Source organism: Sus scrofa, chromosome 1, assembly GCF_000003025.6.
Source record: "Sus scrofa isolate TJ Tabasco breed Duroc chromosome 1, Sscrofa11.1, whole genome shotgun sequence".
Lineage (NCBI taxonomy): Eukaryota > Metazoa > Chordata > Mammalia > Artiodactyla > Suidae > Sus > Sus scrofa.
This window is the reverse complement of record NC_010443.5, coordinates 176,986,796-177,013,423: the sequence shown is the minus strand read 5'-3', so window position 1 is coordinate 177,013,423 and position 26,628 is coordinate 176,986,796. Positions and strand designations below refer to the sequence as shown.

Here is a 26,628-nt window from a genome sequence, read left to right as displayed (position 1 = left end):
TAAAGGTGATATAATGTACATAATATAGAAGTGAACCTTTTGAAAATGTATACATTTAAGGGATACAACATTATTTTGAAATTGAGAAAGAATATTTTGCAAGGTAAAATGAGAATGAGAATTTATGTTGTTCTAGAAGCAAAAAAAAAAAAAAAAAAAAAAAGCAGATTTCACAAATGAAGTCAATGGTCATCAGCATAAGTGTAAGATGCCCAAAAGAGTTAAGACTGATGAGGACTAAAACTTGAAAATGATGCCGCTGGTGCACTGTGACATCAGAAGCCAGGTTTTAGCAGGATGATGGGATTTGAGAAATAAAGATTGTAAAGATAGACTCATTGAAAACAGTGAGTAAGAAGTGGACATGAGGAAATAATGTTTTTTAAGATGACAGAGATTAGCATTTGTGAAAGCTGACTCAGTTCAAGTGGCAAGGTGGAGACTGAAAATGGAAACAAGAACTTAGAGTATTGGGTAAGATGGACCCGGGCCCAGGCAAAATGGTAATGTAATGTGAAGGGATCACATGGGACAGGAGGAAAAAGGACCCACAGATAAGCTTTGTCCAGAATTAATTTGCAACATTTTATATATGCTATATATAAAGACTATATATAGTCTTTTTTTTGATCCACACCTGCAGCATTTGGAAGTTTCTAGGCTAGGGGTCAAATCGGAGCTGTAGCTGCAGGCCTGTGCCACAGCCACAGCAGTGTGGAATCCGAGCCGCATCTGTGACCTATACCACGGCTCATAGCAATGCTGGATCCTTAACCCACTGAGCAAAGCCACAGATCAAACCTGTGTCCACATGGACAGCAGTCAGATTCATTTCCACTGAGCTACAACGGGAACTCCTGGGGCATTTATATTTAATGCCATTTCTTTTTCTCATTGAAGTAAGAATCCATACCTTTAGCTGAAACTGTGAGAGATGGACTTCCACTGAATCTTTGAGACTGATATCAGATTTTGGAGGAAGGGATAGGGTATGAAAAGCAATGCATAAAGTATTGCCGAGTAACAGAAATTGTAGCATTTTAACCTAGCCACGTTATTATTTAAAATTCATTAATAGCAAACACAACATCACTCAAAATCAATCCTTAATTATCATTATACTCTGGCAGTGTTTGTTGATTCTACCTGTTTTTTTTCTGAGTGAATGTAGCCAAGATATTGATTATGATAACTGTTGCAATGCAATGATGATGTGTGGTTGGTGACTGTCTATTCAAAATGGAGCAATTGCTCTACTTTTAACTAATGTATTTGTATCCTACTCCTTTCAAAACAAATAAGGCAAGTTGCAACAATACATATTCAATAAGGCTAGGGGAAAAAATAGTATTATAAAAGTAGGCTGTATATATCTCAAGATTTATAGAAAAATATTTTTAAATTGATCATCAAAATTGGTTTACTCATTGAAGTAAAGCTCTTTTAAAGCCTTTGTGGAAGAAAATTAATCTGATCCTGTGTCCCTAAATAAACTGGTGGCTATATAAGTAGAACAGACATCTTTTCAACCAGAAATCCTTGAATTAAACATAACAACAATATAAATTATTTTCACTAGTCTTATTCTTCAGCACATTCAGCTTTGTTTTAGAATCATATTTTCTTTTGCATTTGTGGTGACAGAAAACAGGTCACTCCAATGCCTGAATTATGTAACTGATACTCAGTAAATAACTTTAATCGAATTAGACAGTGTTAACATTTACCTGCTTATAGCTCCTTCATTCTATTTTATTCAGTTCCAGGTGGGTTGCAAATAGAAGTTAGGAGAAAAACAACCACTGACCCAAATAATAATACATTTGGTGGCATCCTTTTTTTTGCCAACACAGCCTAAAACTACTTATGATGAGCACTAGCACTGACGTTTAGATTCAGTAAATATTTCCTGAAGTAAAACTGAGTTCAGAGGGACAGATAATTTCACTGTCCTCATGACTAAACTTTATTATTGAATTTAAAATAGTGCTACCATATATCATCTGTATTTTTCATATTTGATTTACTTCCACTCCAGTATTGCCCTATGCTAGTTTCTACTTCAAGTAATATTCCAAATGAAGGCATACTTAATAACATCACAATTCCATGGTGAACTACTCTTCTTTCTAAAAGGTTGAAATAATGAAATTTCATTGTTGCTCAGATTTTTATCAATTTAGCCACAGAAACTTTAGAATCAAGGTCAGAATTAAGTGTAGCTTAGTTCTTTGGAGCAATTATAGTTTGTACACCTCTCAGTCTATTGTTCTTTTTCTTTTTTGTGTGCTTTTTAGGGCTGCACCCGAGGCATATGGAAGTTCCCAGATGAGGGGGCAAATTGGAGCTGCAGCTGTTGGCCTATACCACAGTCACAGAAAGGCCAGATCCAACCCTCATCTGTGACCTACACTGCACCTCATGGCAATGCCGGATCCTTAACCCACTGAGCAAGGCCAGGGATAGAACCCACATCCTCATGGTTCAATCCTCATAGTCGGGTTCATTACCTCTGAGCCACAATGGGAACTCCATCTCTCAATCTATTAATGACATGGTATCAACACAATTTTTCAATCATTTATTATCTAGTCTGTACCCTCCTTAACTGGCTAAAAAAAAAAAAATCACCCTATTGACAAATTGTAGAGTCTTTCATTAAGGAAGATTTATGTCAAGTGAAGAATAAGTAACTGTGTTGAAGTTCAGAAAGATCTCTTCATGCATGACAAATGCTGATCAAACATTAGTGACTACCTCTAGTACAATGTCCTGAATAATTCTGAGGTATTATCTAGCCTGAATAAGAAAAACTGTTAGAGTCAATGTATGATAATGGCTATACGTATATGAAGAAATAGTAAAGCAAATATCATATATTTTGCATGTTGAGTAGCCAACAGTTTTTTCAAAATTTACTTTTGAAAGGTTATTTCTCTCATGAAAAATATGTGAGAGAAATTATCTAAGGTTTTATCTTATTTGTAGGGAGTGATTTTATGACCTCTTTATCTTAATAAGTTCACCTCAAATTGGAGAAGGAATAAACAGTTACATAGGTTGGGTTTTAGTAATACCTAAATTGGATTCATATTTTAAACATGTGATTCAGATGTTTTATATGTTGCCAATCTAAGGAGTTTGTGTCATCAATACGCTGAGCTAATTTAGGGTAGGCTTCTACTTAGCAGGGAGTTTTAAGCTCCTCAGTTTTTAAGGGGAGGCTGACTTGACTTGGCTGACTGCTGAAGCATACAGCTTTGCAGTTGACTGTCAATATAGACTGATTGTCCTGTGGTTACTTGTCAGGGATTATGACCTGAAAGTTACTGCAGCTCAATAACTTTCAGAATTTTAATTAAGAATATCAAATATATGGGAGAGTTCAACGTAGGCTGTTTTTCCTGTAGGTCAGTAGCTCTCATCCTAGGGCATGAATCAGTATCTGTGGTACAGCCTAAAAATGCAGATCCCCCAAATTTACCCTTAAATAACTTATTTGGAATCACTGGGGGATTGGCTCAGACATGGTAATTCTGCTGCTTAATTTTAGTCAAGAACCACTGGCCCAGTGCTCTAAAATCAGTCCCTAAATTGATATATCATATCATATTGCCTCGATCCGTACATATTAGAATCCTCCTTGCTGAATTACCCCTGGCCTGATATTCTAAGCCTATACTGAGAAAATTTTTAAAAATAAATAACCTTTCAAAAGTGTCCCCTGTTTATTGTAAGAAAATGTTCAAAGACATTGTTCATTACTCTATCCTGTACCCTTTTTCTGATGGCCATAACAGTGATTGTACTTGTCTTGTACAACTTCTTGTTTTCACTCTAGAGATATTGTCAGTTTTATAACTGGCTAAATTTTCCTTATTATTTTGGCTGCTATAATGTTTAGTTTATAACCTCTGGCTTTCTTCTATTGAATAACTACAGAGGTTTATTGTATTGATTTTTCATATCAACGTCACTTCAGGTTTTGTCTTATTTTCCTAACTTGATTTAATCATTGCTTAGTTGTTTATTATTCTTTTTGTTTTTACTGCAAGATGCGATACATTAACAATAAATGTTGAAATTCCCTTAGATCCTTCTTAGAATATGGCAAAGTATGAATAAGTGAGCAGCAGCCCCGCTATGTAGAGAGTGCAAAGTGACATCACACATACACAGAAACCGTACCCATTCAAAAGAACACAGCTAAGAATTGAGATATAACAAAAGAAACCAAAAAATACGGCTATGGAAAGAAAGACCACAACTGCATGTGATAAAGCTCATGTATATCTTTATAAAAGAGTTCCAACAGCAAATTAGAGGGGAAATAAAATTATTGCATTATGCCTATGACGATGGTGGAAATAGAGTTGATAGTTATATAAACAAAGAAACAGCAGAAACCAAAAAGAAATTGACACAAACTAAAAATGTGTATTTCTCTGTAACCTTTAATAAAGAAAAAAGGTAATTCTGTCATAATAAGATACTTGGTGTTTAGCTATGAGTTGAGTAAAGTAAAATGATGATAGGCCCCAAATTTTCGAGAAAATACAAAACTATGTTCCAAATCCTTCTCTAAAAAGAAAGAAAAAAGCAGAGACATGTGTACTATAATTTAGAGTGAATGCTTTTTAAAAGCTTAATCTTCTAGAGTTCCCCATCGTGGAACAGCAGAAATGAATCTGACTAGGAACCATGAGGTGGCAGCTTTGATCCCTGGCCTTGCTCAGTGGGTAAAGGATCTGGCGTTGCCGTGAGCTGTGGTGTAGGTCGCATATGTGGCTTGGATCCCGTGCTGCTGAGGGTCTGGTGTAGGCCCGAGGCAACAGCTCCGATTAGTCACCTAGCCTGGGAACCTACATATGCTGCAGGTGAGGTCCTGAAAGGACATAAAGACAAAAAAAAAAACAAAAACAAAAACAAAAAAAACAAAAACAAAAACAAAAACTTAATATTTTAAAGTTGGGGCCTTAAATATTTTTGTAAATCCAAAGAGTTTCTCTGAAGTTCCAACTAGATGAGTTTTAACTTTGCTATAGGCAGAAATATTTTTCTATCTTAAAAAATGGGGAAAAAGTATAGAATTATGCAGAGATGTTCAGGTAAGGAAATATTTTCAAGACCAGCTACATTTAAATTAATCCTCTATTTCTTGCAGTGTACTGAAACAAAACATGAGGCTAATGTATTTCTCTATCACCTAGGTCAAAGGAATGGATTCAAGAGAATTAATTTTGAGAGAATCTTTAGAATAACAACTTTATAAAATTCTCATTGATTTATTCCCCATTTATTCCCCAGTAATGTGGACCTCCAAAGAAATGTGCCTGGTCCATATAATATGCTCTCAAATATGTATTTCTTTGATTATATTATATTTACAGATAAAATAGGAAGAAAAAAAGTGAGTCACACAGACATTTCTTAGAGTAGTGATAATACTGGAAAAGCTTTATCAAAAGTCCAGGTTCAACTCCTCCAAAAGAATTTGAACAAGGCACACAAAACACCAAGGAAAAATAAACATGTATACACTGAGGCTTAGGAGCAAAGAGAATGAAGAAGGAGTTTATTCAGGTCAGAAATGAAAGTAACACACTGGAAGAAGAGTCCCATTAAGTGAGGGGCAGAGTTCAGGATCCCCCTTTTACTTTTAGGGGTTTGAATGGGTGGAAGTATTTTTGATGCAGGGTGGGGGGTGGGGGGGGAATTACCACTGAATAGAGGAAAGACAGGAGGCAGCCCTGTCTTTCCTACCTCAAAATGAGTTTTCTTTTTGGTTTTTTGTTTATTTTTGTTTGTGTTCTTTTGTTTTTGTTTTGTTTTGTTTTTAGGGCCTCATTTGTGGCATATGGAAGTTGCCAGGCTAAGGATTGAATCAGAGCTGCAGACCTACACCACAGCCACAGCAAAGATCCGAGCCACATCTGTGACCTACACCACAGCTCATGGCAATGCTAGATCCTTAAGCCACTGAGCGAGGCCAGGGGTAAAACCTGCATCCTCATGGATACTAGTTAGCATTGTCACTATGGTCACTGAGCCATGACAGGAACTCCAATATGAGATGTTTTAGTTGATGTTCATGGGCTCTGAAGTGCTGCATGAGGTAGAAACCTAGCAGGCATTTGGAAATAAGCAACCGTAAGTCAATGAGGTGGGTGCAGAGGGTTTTATTAGGGTAACATCTGTACTGAGACAAATACTATGGAAGAAAAGTCAAGTTGTGAAGTGATAGTGCAGATAGAGAAGTCACAACAGGAGCACAGATTTAGGAAAAGGAAGTGGAATTAGAGTCAGTAAAAGAGGTAGTAACAAGCAGTCAGGGCAAGTTATACACAGCATGTCCTCACTGGTGGCTATTAAAGGAGCAGAACTATTAAAAGTTATGTTACTGATGGGATTCAAAACTAATTTGGAAGAGGTTAAAGGTGAGTGGTTTATATATTAATGTTTTGACCGTGAGAAAACAGAGTGAATAAGAAATAGTTCCAGGAGATAAAGAAATTGAGGAAAGGCTGTCTGTATTATTTGGTTGTTATAGCTTTGTTTTAATTAATAAGATTCTGATCATGTTTATAGATACATGGGAAGGGCCTCATTGTGAGGGAGAATTTAAGAGAAAAAGAGAGGTAAATTGAAAGTATGGGATATTTCACACAGAGCTGCAGCTGACATTAGTCTTAAGAGATTAGCCCTTAAAGGAGGACAAAACTTGCCTCCTCAGAGATAGGAGGGGCATGAAAGTGAATGGTTGAACTCACAGAGAAATACAGTTTGTGGAATCATGAGGGGATTTGCTAGAGTTAGAGAAAGCTGAACTAGACCCAATTATTGTTGGTTCAGTAAAAATCTTTCTGGAATGAACTTTCAACATCTTCAACCCCCTGTCTTCCCTTTTTTCCTTAATTCTCAGGCTTCCTCTGCTTCCTTCATGGTAACTAGTTGTATATATTTTTTTAAGTATTCCCTTCCATAATACCGACCACAATGAATCCTTTTCTTTATTGTTCTGTGATTTTTTTTTTTTATTTCTATGCTTTCCCCCACCACTAGGCTCTTCTCTTAATACCTTTGGCAGCAACCAGTGTGAGAGATAAGTCTGAGTGCACAGATAATATGGAATAGAAAGCAGCTGACATTTCCTGTTTACTTACTTTCAGCTGATATCAGTACACTTAGAGCTTCATGGATTCATTTTATCATCATCTCCATTGAACAGATTTGGGAAACTGAGTAAATTGCACAAGGTCATACAGCTAAAAATTGATGAAGTCATATTTAAACCTAGACAATCTGACCTCAAAATATTTATTCTTCACTATTACCTAAACTGATTCTCCAAGAAGCCATTGAATCTCAGGAAAAAAAAAAAAGTTGACAGGCTATGAGATCTCTCCATTGCAAATTATGAATATCATAACTTTTTAGATATGCCTACATGAAGTTTGCTTACATTCTTAATACTTGAGAGTTAGAATTTCTTAAAGAAGGGTAAGATACTTTATTTTGGCTACTCTTAACATCTTTAACATTTTGTGAAGAAATTGAGAAATAAGTGTTTTTTATTTGTTTTTTTTTTAATTTCATCTCATGGCGTATGGAAGTTCCTGGACTAGAGGTAGAATTAGAGCTGCAGCTTCAGGCTTATGCCACAGCCACAGCAATGAGGGATCCACGCCTCATATGTGACCTACACCTCAGGGCATGGCAGTGTCGTCAGATCCTTAAACCACTGAGTGGGGCCAGGGATCAAACCTACATCCCAATGGATACAAGCGAGGTTCTTAACCCACTAAGCCACAACAGAAACTCTGAGAAATATGTGCTTTTGTGGAGCTTTTCTCAGGTTTTGGCTGTGTGGAAAGTAAGTAGTTACATCTTAAACTATGCGAGGTCAGTTTACACCCTCTTGTTATTGATATTTATAAGAGCTGTTCCTTAATAATATTTGAAGTGTTATAATCAGGATAAAAGGTTTTTTTGGGCCTTATAAAGTAAAAAGATACGTAGTGGCCACTTTTTAATGTGTTCTTCAATAGCTCGATAATCCTTCTGGGTAAGCCGATGGGCTGTCTCCTTTTCTTCCAGCTCTGCATTCCTAGAGGGGAAGGAGAACTATTTTCTAAGACAGTGGTTCTTAAACTTGAAAGCACATCAAAACTGCCCACTGAAACCTTTTAAATGCGGATAATTGGGTCCTGCCCCAGGAAGTGTAGTTCTGGCGTGGAGAACACACACTGTATTTCCAACAGGTTCCCAGATTATGCTGTTTCTGTTGGTCTAGAATCCACACTTCAAGAACAAATGATCTAAAATATTGATGTCATTGTTTCATTTTAAATAGTGAAAATGTTTTCATTTTAAAAAGCATGCCTTTAATGTATTACTGGCCTTATTATCTAATCACTTCCTTTAAGAATGAGTTCAGAGCAGTTCTTTGAACACAGAAATAGTTGTTTCTGGTAAATGTGTCCTAACTGGCTTATATCCAACAATGCTCTAAGTAATAAAAACAGTTACATGACGTGGGAGATATATTGAAAAACCATTTTTTTCTTAAGGTGTTCAGCATTGTTTACTTCTTAAAGTTGTATTTTTGTTAGGTTTTAGTACCCTCTGGACCTCTCTCTCTTATTCCTGTCCACAGGTATCCCTCTATCCATCCCTTTACACAACCTGGGTCCTAGTTTGACTTTTCTCCTTTCTAAGAGTATGTGAATCTTACATCTATGCCAGGTAACACTTAAGGCAGATATTTCTAAATAACCCTGAATATATAACATCGGCAATACTACCCTTCCACTACAACCACCAGTGAAACCTCCTTGGGTTGCTCTCATAGACTACAAATTTGTATGCACTCTTGTTTAATACTTACTGAAATACTGTCTTTGGATTTATCTTTTAAGTGAGCCTGAACACCTCTACACCTGTACCATATTCTTTTGGTTCCAGTATAAATTGATATAATTAACAATCCTGTAACTGAGGGATAGATTGAAAACTAGTTCTATAAATTACACTGTTATGGTCACCATAAAGATGTGGTTAAAATGCTGCTGGTTGTGGGTCTCATTTATGCAAGTTAAGGAGATAAATCCCACTCAGATCTCTGGCCTAATAATTTTTTGTTGTTGTTTCTTTGAGGAGTTGAGGTATTTTGAACTCACAGTTACTATGAAATATGTAATTAGTATTTTTCCTGTTTGTTCCTATAAAGATCATAGCCAAAATATGGCCCAACTACCAGTTTTACTGGATATAAAAACATTTCTGTATCCCTATAAGTTGACCTTATGTCATTTGTTTATTTGCCACAATTTGCTCATTAAAAAGAGAAAAAACTATGACATGTATTTCTATAATCTGCTTCAAGACTCCTAAAGCAACGTAGGTTGTACTTTTTCAAAGGGAAATATTACACATTTATAACATACATATTAAAGATACTTAGTTTTAGATTTGGTCTCTTTACACTTCATTTTAGTAGTTCTATCGTCTTTTGCTTAACCCACAAATCCAGATTCTTGTCCTATGGCTTATTATCAGAAACTCTAGACCTACAGAACATTAAAGATCAAGTAAGACCTTACCACATTGGAGGAAGCATAGCTTCATGAAGGGATTAAATGAACCTCCATAACTCTCAAATAAACTCGTACTCATTGGACATTTCATCTTTGAACAACAGTTCTGTGTGTGTGTGTGTGTGTGTGTGTGTGTGTGTGTGTGCGCGCGTGCGCGCGCACTGGACAAAAGCATTATTTTCTTTGGCATTTGAAACTTTGTAGCAATGAATTTCCTAGACTGGTTTTCGTCTATTTAAATAGTTTTTGTCTATTTAAATAATGCACAAGAATAAGGATGTAAAAGATCATAGTGATATAAAAGAAAAATTACATCAGACACGTTATAAAACAGCAAAGACAACTGCATTCAAGACTCATAATAGGGATCAAGACTATTGCACTAAAGGAGAAAGAATACACATAACTCTGCTGAAACAAAGGACAGGATTTTTAAATGCTGGGATAAACAAATGGAAAAATACTGGAAGACATTAAAGGGAAGGTTGGACAAATTGATTAAGCCATCCGTGCTTGCTAAATGATGTTTTCATTTTCAAACTTAGGGGTCTATCCTCCTGTACAAACTGGGGTATAGAAGTACTATATCTTCTGGTGATCACAGGCATACCTCATTTTATTGTATTCTGCCTTATTGTGCTTCACAGATACTGTGTATTTTTACAGATTGAAAGTTTGTGGCAATCCTGCATTGAACACATCTGTTGACACCATCTTTTCAACAGTGTTTGTTCACTTTGTATCTGTGCCACATTTTGGTAATTCTCATAATATTACAAACTTTTCCATTGTTATTATACTTCTCATAGTGATCTGTGGTGTCACTATTGCAAAAAGATTAGGGCTTATCAAAGGCTTAAATAATGACTAGCATCTTTTAGCAATAAAGCATCCTTTAATTAAGGTATATGCATTGCCTTTTTAGACATAATGCTGTTGCACATCTAATAGACTACAGTGTAGTAGAAATATAACTTTTGTATGCATGGTGAAACCCCCAAATTTATGTGTGTTGATTTATTTCAAAATTCGCTTGGTTGTGGTGATGTGTAACTGAACCCACAGTGTCTCTGAGATGTGCCTACACATTTTAAAGGGATGGCTCCCAGGTCCTTGAGAAAGCCATTTCTAGCTTGTAGAACATTTACTTCTCAAAAAGGCAGAGAAGGAATCCACAATTGCAAGCTTTCTAAAGGTAAATACTCTAAGAACAGGGAGGTCAGAGGCCTACAGTCAGGAAGAAACCTGTCTAAAGCTTATACACACTGAAGGGAATGTTTAGTAGGTTGTGTAGGTGGTATTAACACTCCAGCTTCTTACAAAGTGGGATAGGTAGGTAAGATAATTTTTTATAAGTTCTTTGTAAATACAGATATGTTTTATTTAGTCATTTAATGTATCCAGGTTCTTTTCCTTGGTCATTAATGTGAAAAATGAAAGAATATTTAGTAATCATTAAATTATTATTTTAATTTAATTTTGATTTAAATTGAAATGTACATGGATCAAGTTGCAATTTTTTTTAATACTCAAGTGAATTTATCACATCTGTAGTTATATAATGATCATAACAATCCAATTTCACAGGATCAAGTTGCAATCTTTTGTGCAACAGGAAAACAAAAGTAAACAGTAATCTCTTGTTGCCAAACACGTATAGCATATTGAAAGGTAGAAGATTAAGTAAAAACTCTTGTGATCTGCAGTTATTCAAAATAATTTATAAAAATCCTTTCTTTCTCAACAAAGATTGGCTTTACAACTACTGTTTGATGAAATTCAAATGAACTGGGATACTAGAGATGTGTCGTGACAATTGCAATGCTAGTGTGCAAAGTCAGAATTTATTTTCTTATATCTTATATTTTTCCACTCATGGAAGTCAGTAGAAAAGAGATTTTCAAGAGAGTATAACATAAAGTGCTATGAAGTGCAAAATACAAGTGATATAAACATGGAGAAGAACTGGAAAATATTGTGTTAACTGAGTAAAAGATTATTGCTAACTTTGAAACTTCGGTGTTAGAATAGCACCAGTGAAAACCAGCTTAGGAACTATCCAAGTGAATGAGTGCATGATGACTCAGGGAGGAAAGTAGTGTTTCACTATTTTTTTTAAGAAAAATGCTACAGGAGTTCCAATCGTGGCTTATTGGAAACAAATCTGACTAGTATCCATGAGGATGCAGATTTGATACCCGGCCTCATTTGGTGGGTTAAGGATCCAGTGTTGCCTTGAGCTATGGAGTAGGTCACAGACACGTCTTGGATGTTACCGTGGCTGTGACTTAGGCCAGTGACTATAGCTCCAATTTGACCCCTAGCCTGGGAACATCCACATTCCGTGGATATGGCCCTAAAAAGACAAAAAAAAAAAAAAAAAAAAAAAAAAAAAAATTACAAATAATTTGCAAGATTATTACAGTTAAAGAAAGTCTTCTAAATTTAGATGTGACCTAAACAACTCTTTAATTTGAGAGTAAATAGCATACGAAAGAGAAAATATTAAAATTTAAAGAGAAAGTGGATAATGGAAAGAATGCATGGCATCAGGGTACAGGGAGAGAGGCTGGTATAGGCAGGATCATTTTGGAAAGGAGGAAGTCCATAGCTTTTGAGATAGAAAATAAGGAAAGCAATAAGGAAAGAACAATTTTTAGTTTCCGTCTCATTATTTTCATCTGGTTTTCAGTACTACATCATCAATTCCATAAATATTAAGGATGTACTGTTTTCAAAAAGACTTCAAAAGAACTATGTTTAGCAGAGAGCTTCCTAAGCTGCAGTTTATGTTATAGCTGTTTCTAGTCCTAAGACTTTAAAAACTAGTAAAACATATAACTCACCCTAGATTCATTCTTTTTTTCTTGGTGAAGGAGTATATTTAATTTGATAGAAAAGGTGAGCTCAAAACACTAATTTTTAAAGATGTGCTGATTATATTCTCCTATTCAAATAACCAGTGCTAAGACATTATACCATGTCAAATACCATTTCCATAGTAGCCATATTAAGTTCTATTTATGACATTATTTGAGCACTTTAATAATTTATAGCTAATGCATATTTTCTCCTTACTTAAGATAGGGCTGAAATAATAAGAATGGCAAAAGAATAATAATGAGAGTAATAATATTATTCTTGTCCACTTCATTATCCCCCTTTCAAGGAAGGGCTTATATTGAAAAGCAAAATTTATGCTCCCTAAATGTTTTTTTCTTACTTCAATTTCTACTCAAAATACTTATCTGCAGTATTGTTTTGAGCAAGGACATTTAAAAGACAATTAAAAATTCAACCATATTTGCTTAAACAATTTGAATGATTAACTTCAGTAATTAGCTTTGAGTAAATTCACAAAATAAATAGTACCTTGATACTTCATAATTAAATAGAATCCCAACTTTCCTTTCAGCTTTAATTCTGCATTCAAATCATCAGGGGTGCTATTTTAAACTACTTTTAGGAAATGGGTTTAATGATTTTTTTTTTTTTTTTGTTCTTACATTATTAATGTACTTTCATTCAGACTATAGATTGGAGATCGGAGTTGTTAGATAAAGGGAGGTGAGTTTAAGAATACCAAATAGTATATAAGAAAAAAGACATTCCTACTCTTATCTATCTTCCACAGGTTTTAATATTCTTATGTTAACACTTAAAATACTTTTTATAACAACATAAGGTATAAATAAATAGTATAATTTGCTCAAGCAACTGAGCTAGATTTAGTCTTCCTAGCTTACATCAATAATTGTCAGAGTTCTTGTCATGGCTCAGTGGTTAACGAATCCCACTAGGAACCACGAGGTTGCGGGTTCGATCCTTGGCCTTGCTAAGTGGGTTAAGGATCCTGCATTGCCGTGAGCTGTGGTATAGGTTGCAGATGTGGCTTGGATCCTGTGTTGCTGTGGCTCTGTTGTAGGCCAGCGGCTGCAACTCTGATTCGACCCCTAGCCTAGGAACCTTCATGTGCCGTGGGAGCGGCCCAAGAAATGGCAAAAAAAAAAAATAAAATAAAATAAAAAATAAAAATTAATAAATAAATTGTAATGGGGAAATAACAATAATAAAAAATGTTTTTTAATTTAAAAAATTGCAAATTGTACAGAAATTAATACATTTAATTCCTTTGTTATATTATTTGCATATTTCAAAATGTGCATTACTAAGATAGAAACAAACTGATAATTCAATTTTAAGAAATTCAGGTTGTTTGGGAAAAGAAGGAGGCACACTGCTGCTAGTGCAGATAGATTTATTGGATGGCTTGGAAATATATTGTATAAATTCGTTGTGCCATTAGACACATCTTAACAAAAAATCAAGATACTATGCTGTCCTTTAGTTTTTTTACTTTTAAGTTTTATTTTCACTAGGGAGTTGTATCTTGTTTAATATTTTGTGATGCTTAGAAGGAAATGCCTAAAATATCAAGAATTGAGTCTAATTTTACTGTCATTTCAATGATTTTCATCAACAAATAGATTCTCATACTTTATTCTGTAAGGTACTAGTCCTGAAAGATGTTCCACAAATAAAAGATTTTTTGTTAAGTATTATGAGCCCCTCTAGGAATATTGTAGTGTGGATGATAGCATATTCAAAGCTTTGAAAAGTTCTTCAGAGAAGCAAGCTTTTTTTATATAGCGAATTCTCAAACTGTTTTCTGTTCCCTGGCCAGGGATCAAACCCATGCCACAGCAGTAATGCCAGATCCTTTACCACTAGGCCACTAGGGAACTCCACACAGCCTGCTCTTTGTCTTTATCTGCAAATGGTATTCTAGGAAGCCACAAGCCTAGATGTCTCCAAAGCCAGTGGTCTTTAGCTAAAGGATCAGCTCAAGAAGTAATCTAATTTTAAATAATTGAAGTCTGCCTTGGAACTTTAGATGTTTGCAAGCAAAACCCCACTTTTCTCCCTAGGGAAAGGTCAGCAGCAAGTCCTACTTGGCTTTTCAGTGGCCTTGCTTTTATACACTGGTTTTATTCTCTTTGCAGAGCACTTCTGCAAATCTCAAAGTAGAGGGACTTCAGTGAGTGTGATTAGAATGTCCTGGCAAGTAACCTGTCAAAAGTGAATGTGGGCCAATTGCATTCAGTTCTCACAATATTGTGAAAGGGGCTGTGGGTTATATTGCAATGTTTCTAAGCTGATTATCCGGAACAGAGGCTCAGCTTGATGCCAGTTCTTACGTGCATTGCCAGACTAAACAAGTACCTTCTGAGGTTCATCCATCACAATTTATGATACATTAAGCTAAATCTAATGTTCTCTCATGCTGGTGTTAGGGGATTTTCTATATTCAGGCTAAGAAATTGCATTTGGGGAAAGGGATTTCTCCTCTCTTTTTCTATAGAATTTTTTTTAGTTCTATAGAGTCTTGTTATGTCTATTGGACCCCTGTTATACTCTGGTACTAATCGTGGATTGACTTTAAGCATTTGAAATCTTAACTGGTAACAGGAAATGACTTTACATTAACATTGCATGAACTACTATAAATTGTTCACTGAAAAAGAGAGTGTTTAATTATAAATGAAGAAACCTGCTTCCCAGTTGATTAAACATATTAAACGCTTTATATTTTCAAAGCTCCACACTGTTGTTAATAAGCTATTTCTCACAATGAATCTCAGAGGGAGCCTAAAACTATCACCCTCCTATTTTTATAAATGATGCACTTGACCCATTAAAATTAGATCGCCCATATTGGACCACATAGAAATGAAAAACTAGAATTAGATTTCAAGCTCTCCATGTACCTGTGCCTAGTTAAACTATGTTCTTAGTTTTTTGAGCAGCCAAAGTAAATTAGAAAATTAAGTAAATTTAGCTGTCCTTTGTTACTACAAATGGGCATGCACACAAACACCCACACACACACTTTTTAATTTTTTTAATAGAATTTCTGTTCTGAATGCAAAACCAGGTATTTTGTTATGCAGTAACATAAAGCAAACTCAAAGAGATGTCTCTCCAGTTAAACAATCCATGACAATTATTCCAATATTCCTTAACTTTAGCTCACTTTCCAGACTGACTTGTCCCTCTCTCCCTTTTCAGAATCTGTCCTTTCAAAAGACTAATACAATTGACTTTGGCCAAATCCTGGTATTGTCTGATACTGAGATCAACAAATATTTGTAACAATGAGTTCGTTCTTAAAAGCTCACTTGGTTATTTTCCTTTCTGTCAAAAATATAATTATATATCATATATTGTCTTATTTATTAATTGATTATTAGGTTTATAATATTTAATATTTTTACCTTGGATTTTAAATATTGTTTCCCATGAATAAAACGGTCTATGACATATAACATATATATTGACTTTGTTTTTTATCAGTGGCTTTTGAATTGTTTAGTAGTTCAAATCTAATTTGTCTGATGAGTTTGCAGTTCTCTCAATATCAGTATCACTTTACTATGTCACTGTGCAGGGAACAGAGCTAGAAAACAATAGCTACCTAGTCAATAAATATTAATCACTGAAACTTCATAATTTTTTGTCATGTTTGTATATGATAAGCAACATATAACTTTAGTGAAATTTGTCCTAAATGTAACTCCATATACAAATATAAATTCATATAAACATATATAATTTTTATCTTTAAAAATTAGGAATTATCTGTTTCATTTTTTATTTGGGTTAAGGTGACAGAATAAGGAAAAATTTTACCAAATGAAAGGAAACTCAAATTTTATGAGTTCTAGCAAAAGTAAATGCTCCTTGACATACTATTTTTTTAGGTCTTTAAAAAATAGTAAAGAACATTCTATGATCTAATAATTTTCTTTGAACTATAGAACATCAATATATTTGAATTATATGTGCACAGTATTACTAAATACAGTAACCAGATATGGACATTTTTCAGTGTAGTTCCTTTTCTAGACAAAGTGTGAAGCCATGTATTCCAGTGTCCTATTAAAATATAAATATATGACTCTGTGTAATAGAATGTCATAACTTCTCCTGAGTTCATCCTAGAGTCATATACTGATAAAATTATGGCTGGGAATAAATAAGTTTCATAAGCTGCATTTTATTGTAGAAGATGTCACAAGCAATGATACAAGAATGTACGATTTAAATATTTGTGTTTTGGTACTTTCATTAACACTGAAGCTTTGTGCATTTTCTAAACAGTATTTTGGAGGTTCTACTCTGATATTCAGACTTCCTCAAACTTATACAACATTTCATATCTATGCAGTAGGTGGTTTTTTTATACATAAGTATCATATGTATTAGGTGGATAAATAAGACTATAATTTATGAGTACACAATTTGCCATACCTGATGGTCAAGATTATGTCTCTTTTATTCATCTCTTATTATGAGGTCCTTGCCTAGCATCCAGTCTTGAACAGGAGCTCTATAAATATTTCTTGAAAAAAAATAAATATATGAAAACTGGTTTCAATATTCATTTGCCTTTCCTTATTAAGATGTAAACAAGAAAGCAGATGAAAATATTTAGGGTTGGAGAGTAAAGAAAATTAAAAAAAATTTTAAGATTAAAAAATGTATCAATCTCTAGTGCATTCTTAAATCATTCTTCAGATTTCCATTACATGTCCTGGCCTTTATTGAACTAAGGAAAATTAAGTTAAATTCAGGAAAGCCTACCCAGAATGCAATTAGGAGGCCTCCAATTTCTGCAGGTCCCCCCATATCGACATCATTTTTCCCAGTGTCATCATATATTTAGGTTTAATAGGGAATGAGCGATATTTTATTCTGATGATTATGCTTTACTGCATATGATACATTTCATCATCTAGGAATGGTAATGTTACAGGAGAGGGGCACGAGTAGGATGTTGGAAAAGAGAAAACTGTGTCTATAAGACTATTACTGCCATAAAAAGGAGAAAACTGTTTTCCATCTTGAATGTCATGGATCATTCAAAATTAAGAACTCAAGCCCTTAAGAAGCAGATAGATGCAGCTTCTTGTAGGTCATCATTATTGACTCAGGCAGTGAAAACTGAGGCACAGATTTCAGACCCAGAAAGCACTGCTGCTGGGATACAAACACAGTATGTTTTCCAAGCCATCTGCTAAAAGGTTCTTTTGGTCATCTGATGAGATAGCCAGCAAGCAGTTTCTACTGGAAATATCTCTATGTGGTGCATTAGAACTGTCATAGTACATTTTTTGAAAAAAAAAAAAAGAAAAACGAAAATGCCTCATGCATATGAACTGACTAAATTCTTACCAAACTAACTTTGGCCAGCATGTAGATACAACCTTAGAAGAATTTTTTTAACTTGTGATTTGTACAGTATTTGAGTTATTTAGGGAGTTGTGCCATAATTAATGTATGGCATAGGGAAGAAATTTGGTTTAATGATCCATATCATTATTTTTAATTCTAATACCTAATGACTTTGTATAAACATATTTCATCATTTATTCAAACTTCAATGGCAACAATGTTTATCATATATAGACTTAAAGCATTTTTTATATTACTGGAAAATATTATCCAATTTATAAAAATCAGTTTTAGAGTCTCTAAGTGACATAGGTCTTTAGATTATTTCTGGATTACCTAAATGAGGTTTATTAATATGCACACTACCTGGAAATTGAAGAAATGTGTATACATTTTATTTTGATTTGCTTTATTTCAGCCCAGAGATGATTACCTAGAGTGAATGAATCCCTAACATTATGAAAGTAACACTAACACTTATGGAATTTTTATGTTTTAGCATTAAAAAAAGGACGATTTTGGATCACACCAGATCCTTATCACAAAGATGACAACATCCAGATTGGGCGTGAGGTGAAAATATCTTGCCAAGTAGAAGCTGTTCCTTCTGAGGAGTTAACATTTAGTTGGTTTAAAAATGGTCGTCCATTAAGAAGTTCTGAGCGGATGGTTATTACCCAGACTGATCCAGATGTCTCCCCGGGAACGACAAACTTGGACATCATTGATTTAAAATTCACGGATTTTGGGACATACACATGTGTAGCATCTCTGAAGGGAGGAGGAATATCTGATATCAGTATTGATGTTAATATATCCAGCAGCACAGGTAAGAAGCATATTTATGATGCCAAAGATGTTCACATTGGGAATAATTTCTTTACGTTTAGTAGACAAAATAGTCATCAGTCAAGCTAAGAACATTCTTATTTTCAAAAAGCTTCCTGAAACCAAAATCCTTACATTCCAAATGCCCCCAAAATATTATGTTTATAGACATTGTTACTTCTGTTTTCATTTAGATTTACATGAGGCTTTACAGAAATAGTGCATTAAAATTAATAGTGTTGGCTATGATAGAAGCTTCTTGGTTAAATAGTATCATTTTTCTTAATTATTAATTAGGAATCCTCTATAGAGACTATAAAAATTAAAAGTTAAATAGCAAATATCTAAAGTTTTAAAACAATTTTTAGAAATTGAAATAAAACAAAATATTTAGTTTTAAGAAGAAAATGCCAGGATAATTTAAGAGTATTCAGATTCAAATATAAGGTATATAAGAAGTGTATCTTTCACTAGTAAAAGCCATTGATGCAGATGTTAAAAATGTAATCAGATGCAACACTTTGAAGAACCTTGTGATAGAATCTCCTCCTGATGAGAATGGCTAAATATAAAAGTATACTGGATTAAAATTTCTCCTTTTAAGATTAAAACCAAAAATATGTCATCAATTTTCTCTCAATGTAGGAGGACACATTAGCTTAATTCTTAGGATGTTTTAAAGTCTTGTGATTCTATGAACTGCAATCAGTATGCATCTGGAGAACTCCAACGTATCTTTATTTGTTTTGCCAGCTTGTTACCAGATTGAATTTTAATTTAGGATTTTTATATAATCCTAGGGTGAATAATATGTGTTGAAAACATACTGCACAAATGTAGATAGCAGACATACTCTTTTGAGGGAATTTAAACAGCCAGCTTCTCTTTTCCAGTCAGGAAGCTTTTTGACTCTTTTGTATGTTAACAGATTGACCTGTGATTTTGTGTCTTCTCATAATTCCAAACTGCAGTGTGCACTTGACTGATTTTATTCCTTAAAGGATATAGTTCATACTTTAGGCTGACCAAATGTGCTTACTTTGCATCATTCTGCATTATTTCTAAGGGATATTCCGTTCTATCGAGATGAAAGATACTTGTGTTTGAATAGATAACATACTCTAGTTATCAAACACACAAAACACAGCAGTAACTATTTTTTTAAAAAAATCTAACCTGTACTTCAAAATTAGTGCCAGCCCGAGGAGATGGACTCATTTTAGGATATCTAAGGAAAGCTATTGATATACTCAGTCAATCACCATTCATTTATGAATTTATTCAATCAGCAAATATCCACCTGTGCTCTCTGGCAGCGCATATACTAAAACACATATCCACAGAGTGCCTACATCAGTGTGCTAGGGAACATCTGAAATATTATATTTTCTGTAAAAGTAAGAACAGTTGGGTAAGATTCATGATCATGTGTCCTTTTTTATGACGGATGTTTTCCAGACTTGGTCTACACTTAATTACAACTATTGCTTTGTTTGTTTAGTTGTTTGCCTGGTTTTATTTGCTTATTTCTTTTTTGGAACCATTGATACAAACTCATATGAAAAGAATCAATGCTTCTATCTAAACAGACTTTTCTGATGGGGGCACAGTTCATATACTATTAAATTTAGACAAAAGAGAGAGCAGAGAATGGAGAGGAGCAAAGAGCATTGTATAATTATTCACAACGTGAGTTCTAACATTCATTTTTATATACACTTGTTATAGAGCCTGTGTGAAACTATGTATTATAAATGACAAGCATTGATTCATGAAATTTCCAAAAATCTTAAAAGGAATATGCTAAAAGATGATTAGGAAAGCAGAAAATTCCCAAGAAATGCCTCAGTAATAAAATTTTAGTTGTAATAAAGTTTTCTAACTGTTATCAGTTTGTCTGGTTCCCAAAAGTGACAGGGCTCAAGATAAAGGAGGTATATTAAATCCTCTTCCAATGTGCTGATCAATTCTGTCCCTGCCCACCATAGACAGACTTGGTTATTGTCTGTCTCCTCCCTAGAGTGGAAGCTCTATGAAGTCTGAGATCTTGTTTGTGTTGTTCATTGTTGTAATCTCAGCATCTGGAAAAATAAATGGCACCTAGAAGGTACTCAATACATAGTTATTAAATCCAAAAAATGAGCTAATTTTTGCACATAGCTTTCTTTTTAGGTTTTCTTTCCTTCCCCTGTTATTATCTCTACAAGATAGAGATCTCTCTATCCAAGCTTGTACTTCTCTACTGACTTAAAGAAAGTCATTTAAGGAGTTCCCATTGTGGCTTAGTAGGTTAAGAACCCAACATAGTGTTCGTGAGAATGCAGGTTCAGTCCCTAGCCTTGCTCATTGGGTTAAGGATCCTGCTTTGCCACATAAATCATAGATGTGGCTTGGATCTGGGTGTTGCTGTGGCTGTGGTGTAGGCTGGCAATAGCAGCTCTGATTCAACCCTCAGCCCCAGAAACCTCCACATGTAGCAGGTTTGGCCCTAAAAAGGGGGAAAAAAAAAAGACTCAGTCAATAAACCAGTTTATACTATCATTTAACATGTTATCACTCCCAGGAGCAGAACTGGCTCCATAATTTGTGGTATCCAGTGAACATTTTTTAAAGTGTGCCCCTTGTTCAGAACTTTAGAATAATTTCATGATGGCAATATAGAGCATTAAACCAAGTGCAAGTGCAGGTCCCTTCTAAGGAGGGGTGCACAGGTGGCATGCTCATGGAACTGACCTGTGTTGGGGAAAGAGAGGTTTACAGAAGATGTTGTTTAACCTAAAGAATAAGTCACTGAAGGAGATTACATATTCTATTTTCATGCTGAAATTGGATTTGATGTTTAATTTTGCTTACAGTTGAGTGGAATACCAGAGTGCAGTGTGAAGATCTATAGATTAGAGGTTGAATGCTTCTATTGGTATCAATAAAAATTATTTTTATCACCACACAGTAGAAGACTACAATTAAGGCAATGCTTTGATATGAAATATAGAGATATTACTGGGGATAGAGATTGAACAATCTGTAACAAAGAGGAAAATCTTGAACTATATTAATTCTGTGAACTAAATAAGATTCAGAGGAAATTCCCACAAATTGGATGAGTGAAGTAAAGAGAAGAAAACTACTGTTAAGAAATGAGTATGTGGGACCCTTTTAAATTCTTGTTTTTGCTGGTTTGAATTTAGAATTGGTCAAGTGGTTTTCTTATATAACATCTTATATATGTTAAATTTAAGCAGTTTTAGGATCTCATTTTGAATTTAAAATTAGAATATTTTGTTTATCATAGAAAATCTTACAGGGAATCTTCGTTACTGTGTTTTAAGAGACATACATGAAAACTTTAAGATGAAGATGAGGTACCACAAAGTACTTCTGCCTAATGGTTTGAAACTGTTTCCTTAAATGACAGAACCACAACTCTAGATATGTTTTTATAGACTTTAAAATTGAAATACAAAATATCTCAAGTAAATCCTAGTTTATAGAATTATTAAAAATTTTGAAAGTTAATGATTTGATTTTTAAATAACTTAGAAGGGGGAAGCTACATACATTTTGGAGTTTGCCTTATGCAACTGATTGAATAATAAAAACTAAGATATATGTGATAACAGATTATGTCTTCTTCTCCCATTAATTCCACATGAGAGAGATTTTTCCTGCTTGGTTCTGCAGACATGTAAATTGTTTTATTGTGAGCAGTTGTTGTTCTGTATGCCAATTTAATATTCAAGTTTCTTGCAGGTTATTTTATTATGTTATTGCTCTGTATCTGGCTCTGTGTCACATGGTGACAGACAAATGGCCTTGCCCTTAGGGAGCTTACAGTATAAGTTGTCACATTACTTGGTTGTCAGATGACTTAGAAATTAGACAGATTGCATAGTGGGATGGATGCTGTACTTGAAGTTTGATCGGACTTCCCAGGGAACTGTGAATACTTTTGTCAATGTTACACAAGAAAATTTCACAGAAAAAACATTTGACTTAAATATTGATGGAACTAGCATTGTGACAATGAAAAGATGGTACATTTGGCAAAGTGTACAGGATGAACAAAGTCCCAGAAATAGTATGCGTTCTTCATTTCTTGCTTTTACTGTATAATTAATGTTAACTGATATTAATATAAGCATGTTTTATTGGTTTATTTCAATTTTATTATTATCATTAATGAAGCTTTATTTTATATGGCTAGATTACAGGTAACTTAAAAAATTGTAGTCAGCAGGTTAAGGATCTAGCATTGTCACAGCACTGCTCAGGATGCTCCTGTGGCACAGGTTCAGTCCCTGGCCCAGGAACTTCCACATGCCACAGGCACAGCCAAAAAAAAAAGGAGAAAAAAATTGTAGTATCTGTTGTGAAGTTTTCAAAGAAAAATTTAAATATGCTGAAATTTTAGTTAATACAATTAAATCTTGTAAAAATCCTTTACATACTTAGTAGAATATGCATGTAAATGTGAGCATACGATTTTGGCAACAGTTAAAATCAAAACTTAAAATATTGTTACTTGTTTGTTATTCACTTATGTAAATATATGTTATAGTAGATTTAATTTCAGAGGGCTTGATGAAAAATATTCTATTGCTTCCTTCAGTATTGTTCTACATAAAGTCTTTTGGTGCTCTTTAGCTTGCATGTATTCCTTTGCATGATGTGAATACTTGCAAGTTTATAGTATACTAAGAAGCATCCTTATCATGCCTAGAAAATATAAACAATGAGCCTGGTGATCTGTGGAGTTCCGTAGTGAGACATCTGGTGGACAAATATAGCAGAAGATTCAATGCAAATTTGATGATTTTTTTCCTCCCTTATTAAAGTACAGGAACATTTTATATAGCAGAAAATGATGTGAGATTTAGAGGATTAAACCAGATGTGGCACCATAAGCATAGGTACACAGAGAAGGTGAAACATTGAGAAAATTAGTTTGAAATTTTGGCTTCGCTGCTGACTACCTGACTAGTTAGTATAATTATGATAGTTAAGCATCTGTACAAGTATTCACATCTGTGAAGTGAAAGTTCTTGATAATATACGACTATGGTACACAAATAATAAGAATAGTTAATTAACATGAGAACAAAAGACAAATGATTGTCACCCTAATTGGATTTGCTTCTTTGCCCTTTTCCAATTAAAGTGGAGTAAAAACTCATGAAATCTTGCAGATTAAAAATTAGATTTTTATAGAATAACTTCAATGAGTTATGTAAGAGGTCATTTTATTTATTTATTTATTTTTGTCTTTTGTCCTTTTAGGGCCGCACTCATGGCATATGGAAGTTCCCAGGCAAGGGGTCTAATTGGAGCTGTAGCTGCCGGCCTATGCTAGAGCCACAGCAATGCCAGATCTGAGCCGTGTCTGCAACCTACACCAAAGGTCATGGCAACACCAGATCCTTAAACCACTGAGCAAGGCCAGGGATCGAACCCACAACCTCATGGTTCCTAGTTGGATTCATTTCCACTGCGCCATGATGGGAACTCCCACAAGTCGTTTTATATGAGGAAGTCATAAGTAAGACTAACATATGTACGACCAGGCAGTGATCCATGTAGTCAAAAGTTATATAATAGGTTCTTGATCTTTTGAACAGAGAAAAGTTCATTTTCTCCCTTGACTCCATAATTGTGAGATTCAACCCATGACCTCCAAATTCATGATGGAGAACAGAGGTCAGCTGTCTTTTTCTGTAAATGGTCTAATGGTAATTATTTTCAGCCTTGCAGGCTATATGGTTTCTGTTGCAACTATTCTACTCTGTTACAGTAGTCAAGCTGCCACAGACAACAAAATGAATGGACACTGCTTTGTTTTATTGGAATGAAGTGTAGTGCCTATTAATTAAGAAATAAAATCCTAACAAAGCTGAACTCTATGAACTTGCTAGGAAAGTAGGTGAAACCGCATTTAACTGTTGTTTGTCTATCCAAACATTAATATATTTTCTAAGGATTGAGGCATAAATCTTATTTTTTTTTAAATTTCCCATTTATTTGTATACAGTTGACCTTTGAACAGCATGGGGATTAGGGGTACTGACCCCTGAGCAGTATGAGATCAGAGTATAATGTTACAGTCGGGACTCCATTTTCAAGGTTTCTTCATATCTGAGGTTCTATATCCTCAGATTCAACCAACCCAGGATCACGTAGTACTATAGGACTTGTGTATTGAAAGCCCACACAGTGCACACCCATGTGGTTCAAGGGTCAACTGTGTTTTACTTGGGTTCCTTGTTCAATAGATCGTTCTCTGCTAGGATGTCCAAGCTCTAGAATTGTGCTAAGATTACTTTGCAGTTGCTCAAGTTTCATTTCTAGCATAGAAGATTTTTATCCTGCTGCCTCTGTTCTGGTTGTGATCTCTTTTATCTATTTTTTATCTCTGTTTCTATGTATATGTATTTAACTTTTGAATGGCTGAGGAAACAATAAAAAAATTAAGAAAAGAGGAATACTATGAATTTTAGAGTCTCCTGGTTATGAAATAGTGTACTCTTCTGAAAAGATGATTGGCTGCTTTCCACATCAGCCTTAGGCATGACGGTTTCACACAGATTAATTCACTCTTTAGTTGTTGAAGATTCCTCTCTCTTAGTTGACTTTGCATTTATTGGAAGGGGTATTATATATGTCCCTAAGGAGAGTCAGAAAGAAGCATAGTGTTTTGAGCAGGGCATCAGTAGGGAAATTATCCCCCTAAAAAACATTGAATTATCTCTTCTACAGTCTTTCCCACTTTAGTTTCATAGGCATTGAAAAGGGCTCTTCACCTATGACGTTGGGGCTGGAAATAAATGTGGCTAGCAGGTGTCTTTACTGTGGTTCTTAGACCCTTAAATTGCTATTGTGCTTTTAATGAACTTTCCAGAGGAAAAATAAACTTCAAAATATTGTTTTTATTGACCATATACACAGAACATTCCTTACAAAATATTGGACTATAGCATACACATAGAGAGAGCTAATTCCTTTCATTTCCACTATTTCAGTTGAGAATGGTATTAATATCAGCCTACATGGTAGGCAGAGTTATAAAATTTATATTTAGGTAAATAAAAGTTTACCAAGAATATTTTATGTTTAATAAAGCCTATTACAAAATAGATTTTACTCCTTAAATTGTTTTTATATAAAAATTTATTTAATAATTTGGAATTATTTCTTCTGCTTATTTATGTTAATCTGGCATTATTCTGTGGTGGATAGAAGTAAATACAACTATTTGGAAGTGTTGGGTGTGGTTAAGGGACTTGCCTGGATTCCATTTAAATGAGTATTCAAATTCTATTTTTAACATAATAAAAGAAAAATAGCAAAGTTTTCTGAAAATGGTTATACTCACACTAAAGTAAGTTTGAGAAAATGTCAGTTTTCCACATCAGATATTTATTGTTTGTATTATTATTGTTGTTATCACTTGGCTTCAGGTAGCACTGATTAAGATCACAGTGTTTGGAGCTAAAGTCCAGTTGTCTATTGATACCTATCATTCAAATAGTCCAAAGTCCATGCTTGAAGATTTTCAGAGTAAAAATACTTCCAGAAGGCTTCCCGAAAGCCATATTAGAGTGTGTTAAATATTCCTGAGGAAAAACTGCTAAAATTACACAAAATAAAAATGTAAAGCTGTGTTAGATCAATGACAGCAGTTTACAGAGACATCCTGAAACTTCTGAAGTTTTCTGAATAAAAATAGAAAACCCACCACAAGAGATGAACACAGTATTTACAGCTTAAGTCATTGGTATTTTTCCTTCCATTTGGTATCTCTGACCTTTATTTCACAAGCTCTGAGCCATAAATAATCTGTTTTTAGAGGAGGGAGATTGCGGTTGGAAATTTAAATTTGAGAAACAAGGTTATCTGACAATACAAGTAGGAATAATGCATAGTGTTCTGATATGGCAAAGAGAAATTAAATAGTGATGTCATCCACAATTAAGGG

At 34.4% G+C, this 26,628-nt stretch overlaps 1 protein-coding gene across 7 annotated transcripts in view; it reads left to right on the top strand.

Moving 5' to 3' along the window:
- MDGA2 (MAM domain containing glycosylphosphatidylinositol anchor 2) overlaps positions 1-26,628 on the top strand; it is an 824,968-nt gene that overhangs the window by 581,589 nt on the left and 216,751 nt on the right. For 6 of the 7 annotated variants that reach the window (XM_021074087.1, XM_021074085.1, XM_021074091.1 and 3 more), the window contains one exon: positions 18,331-18,660. The exons of the other annotated variant lie outside the window; for it this stretch is intronic. In XM_021074087.1, the coding sequence (XP_020929746.1) occupies positions 18,331-18,660 (330 nt within the window). The remainder of the gene's footprint in view (positions 1-18,330; positions 18,661-26,628) is intronic. 7 annotated transcript variants of the gene reach the window in all.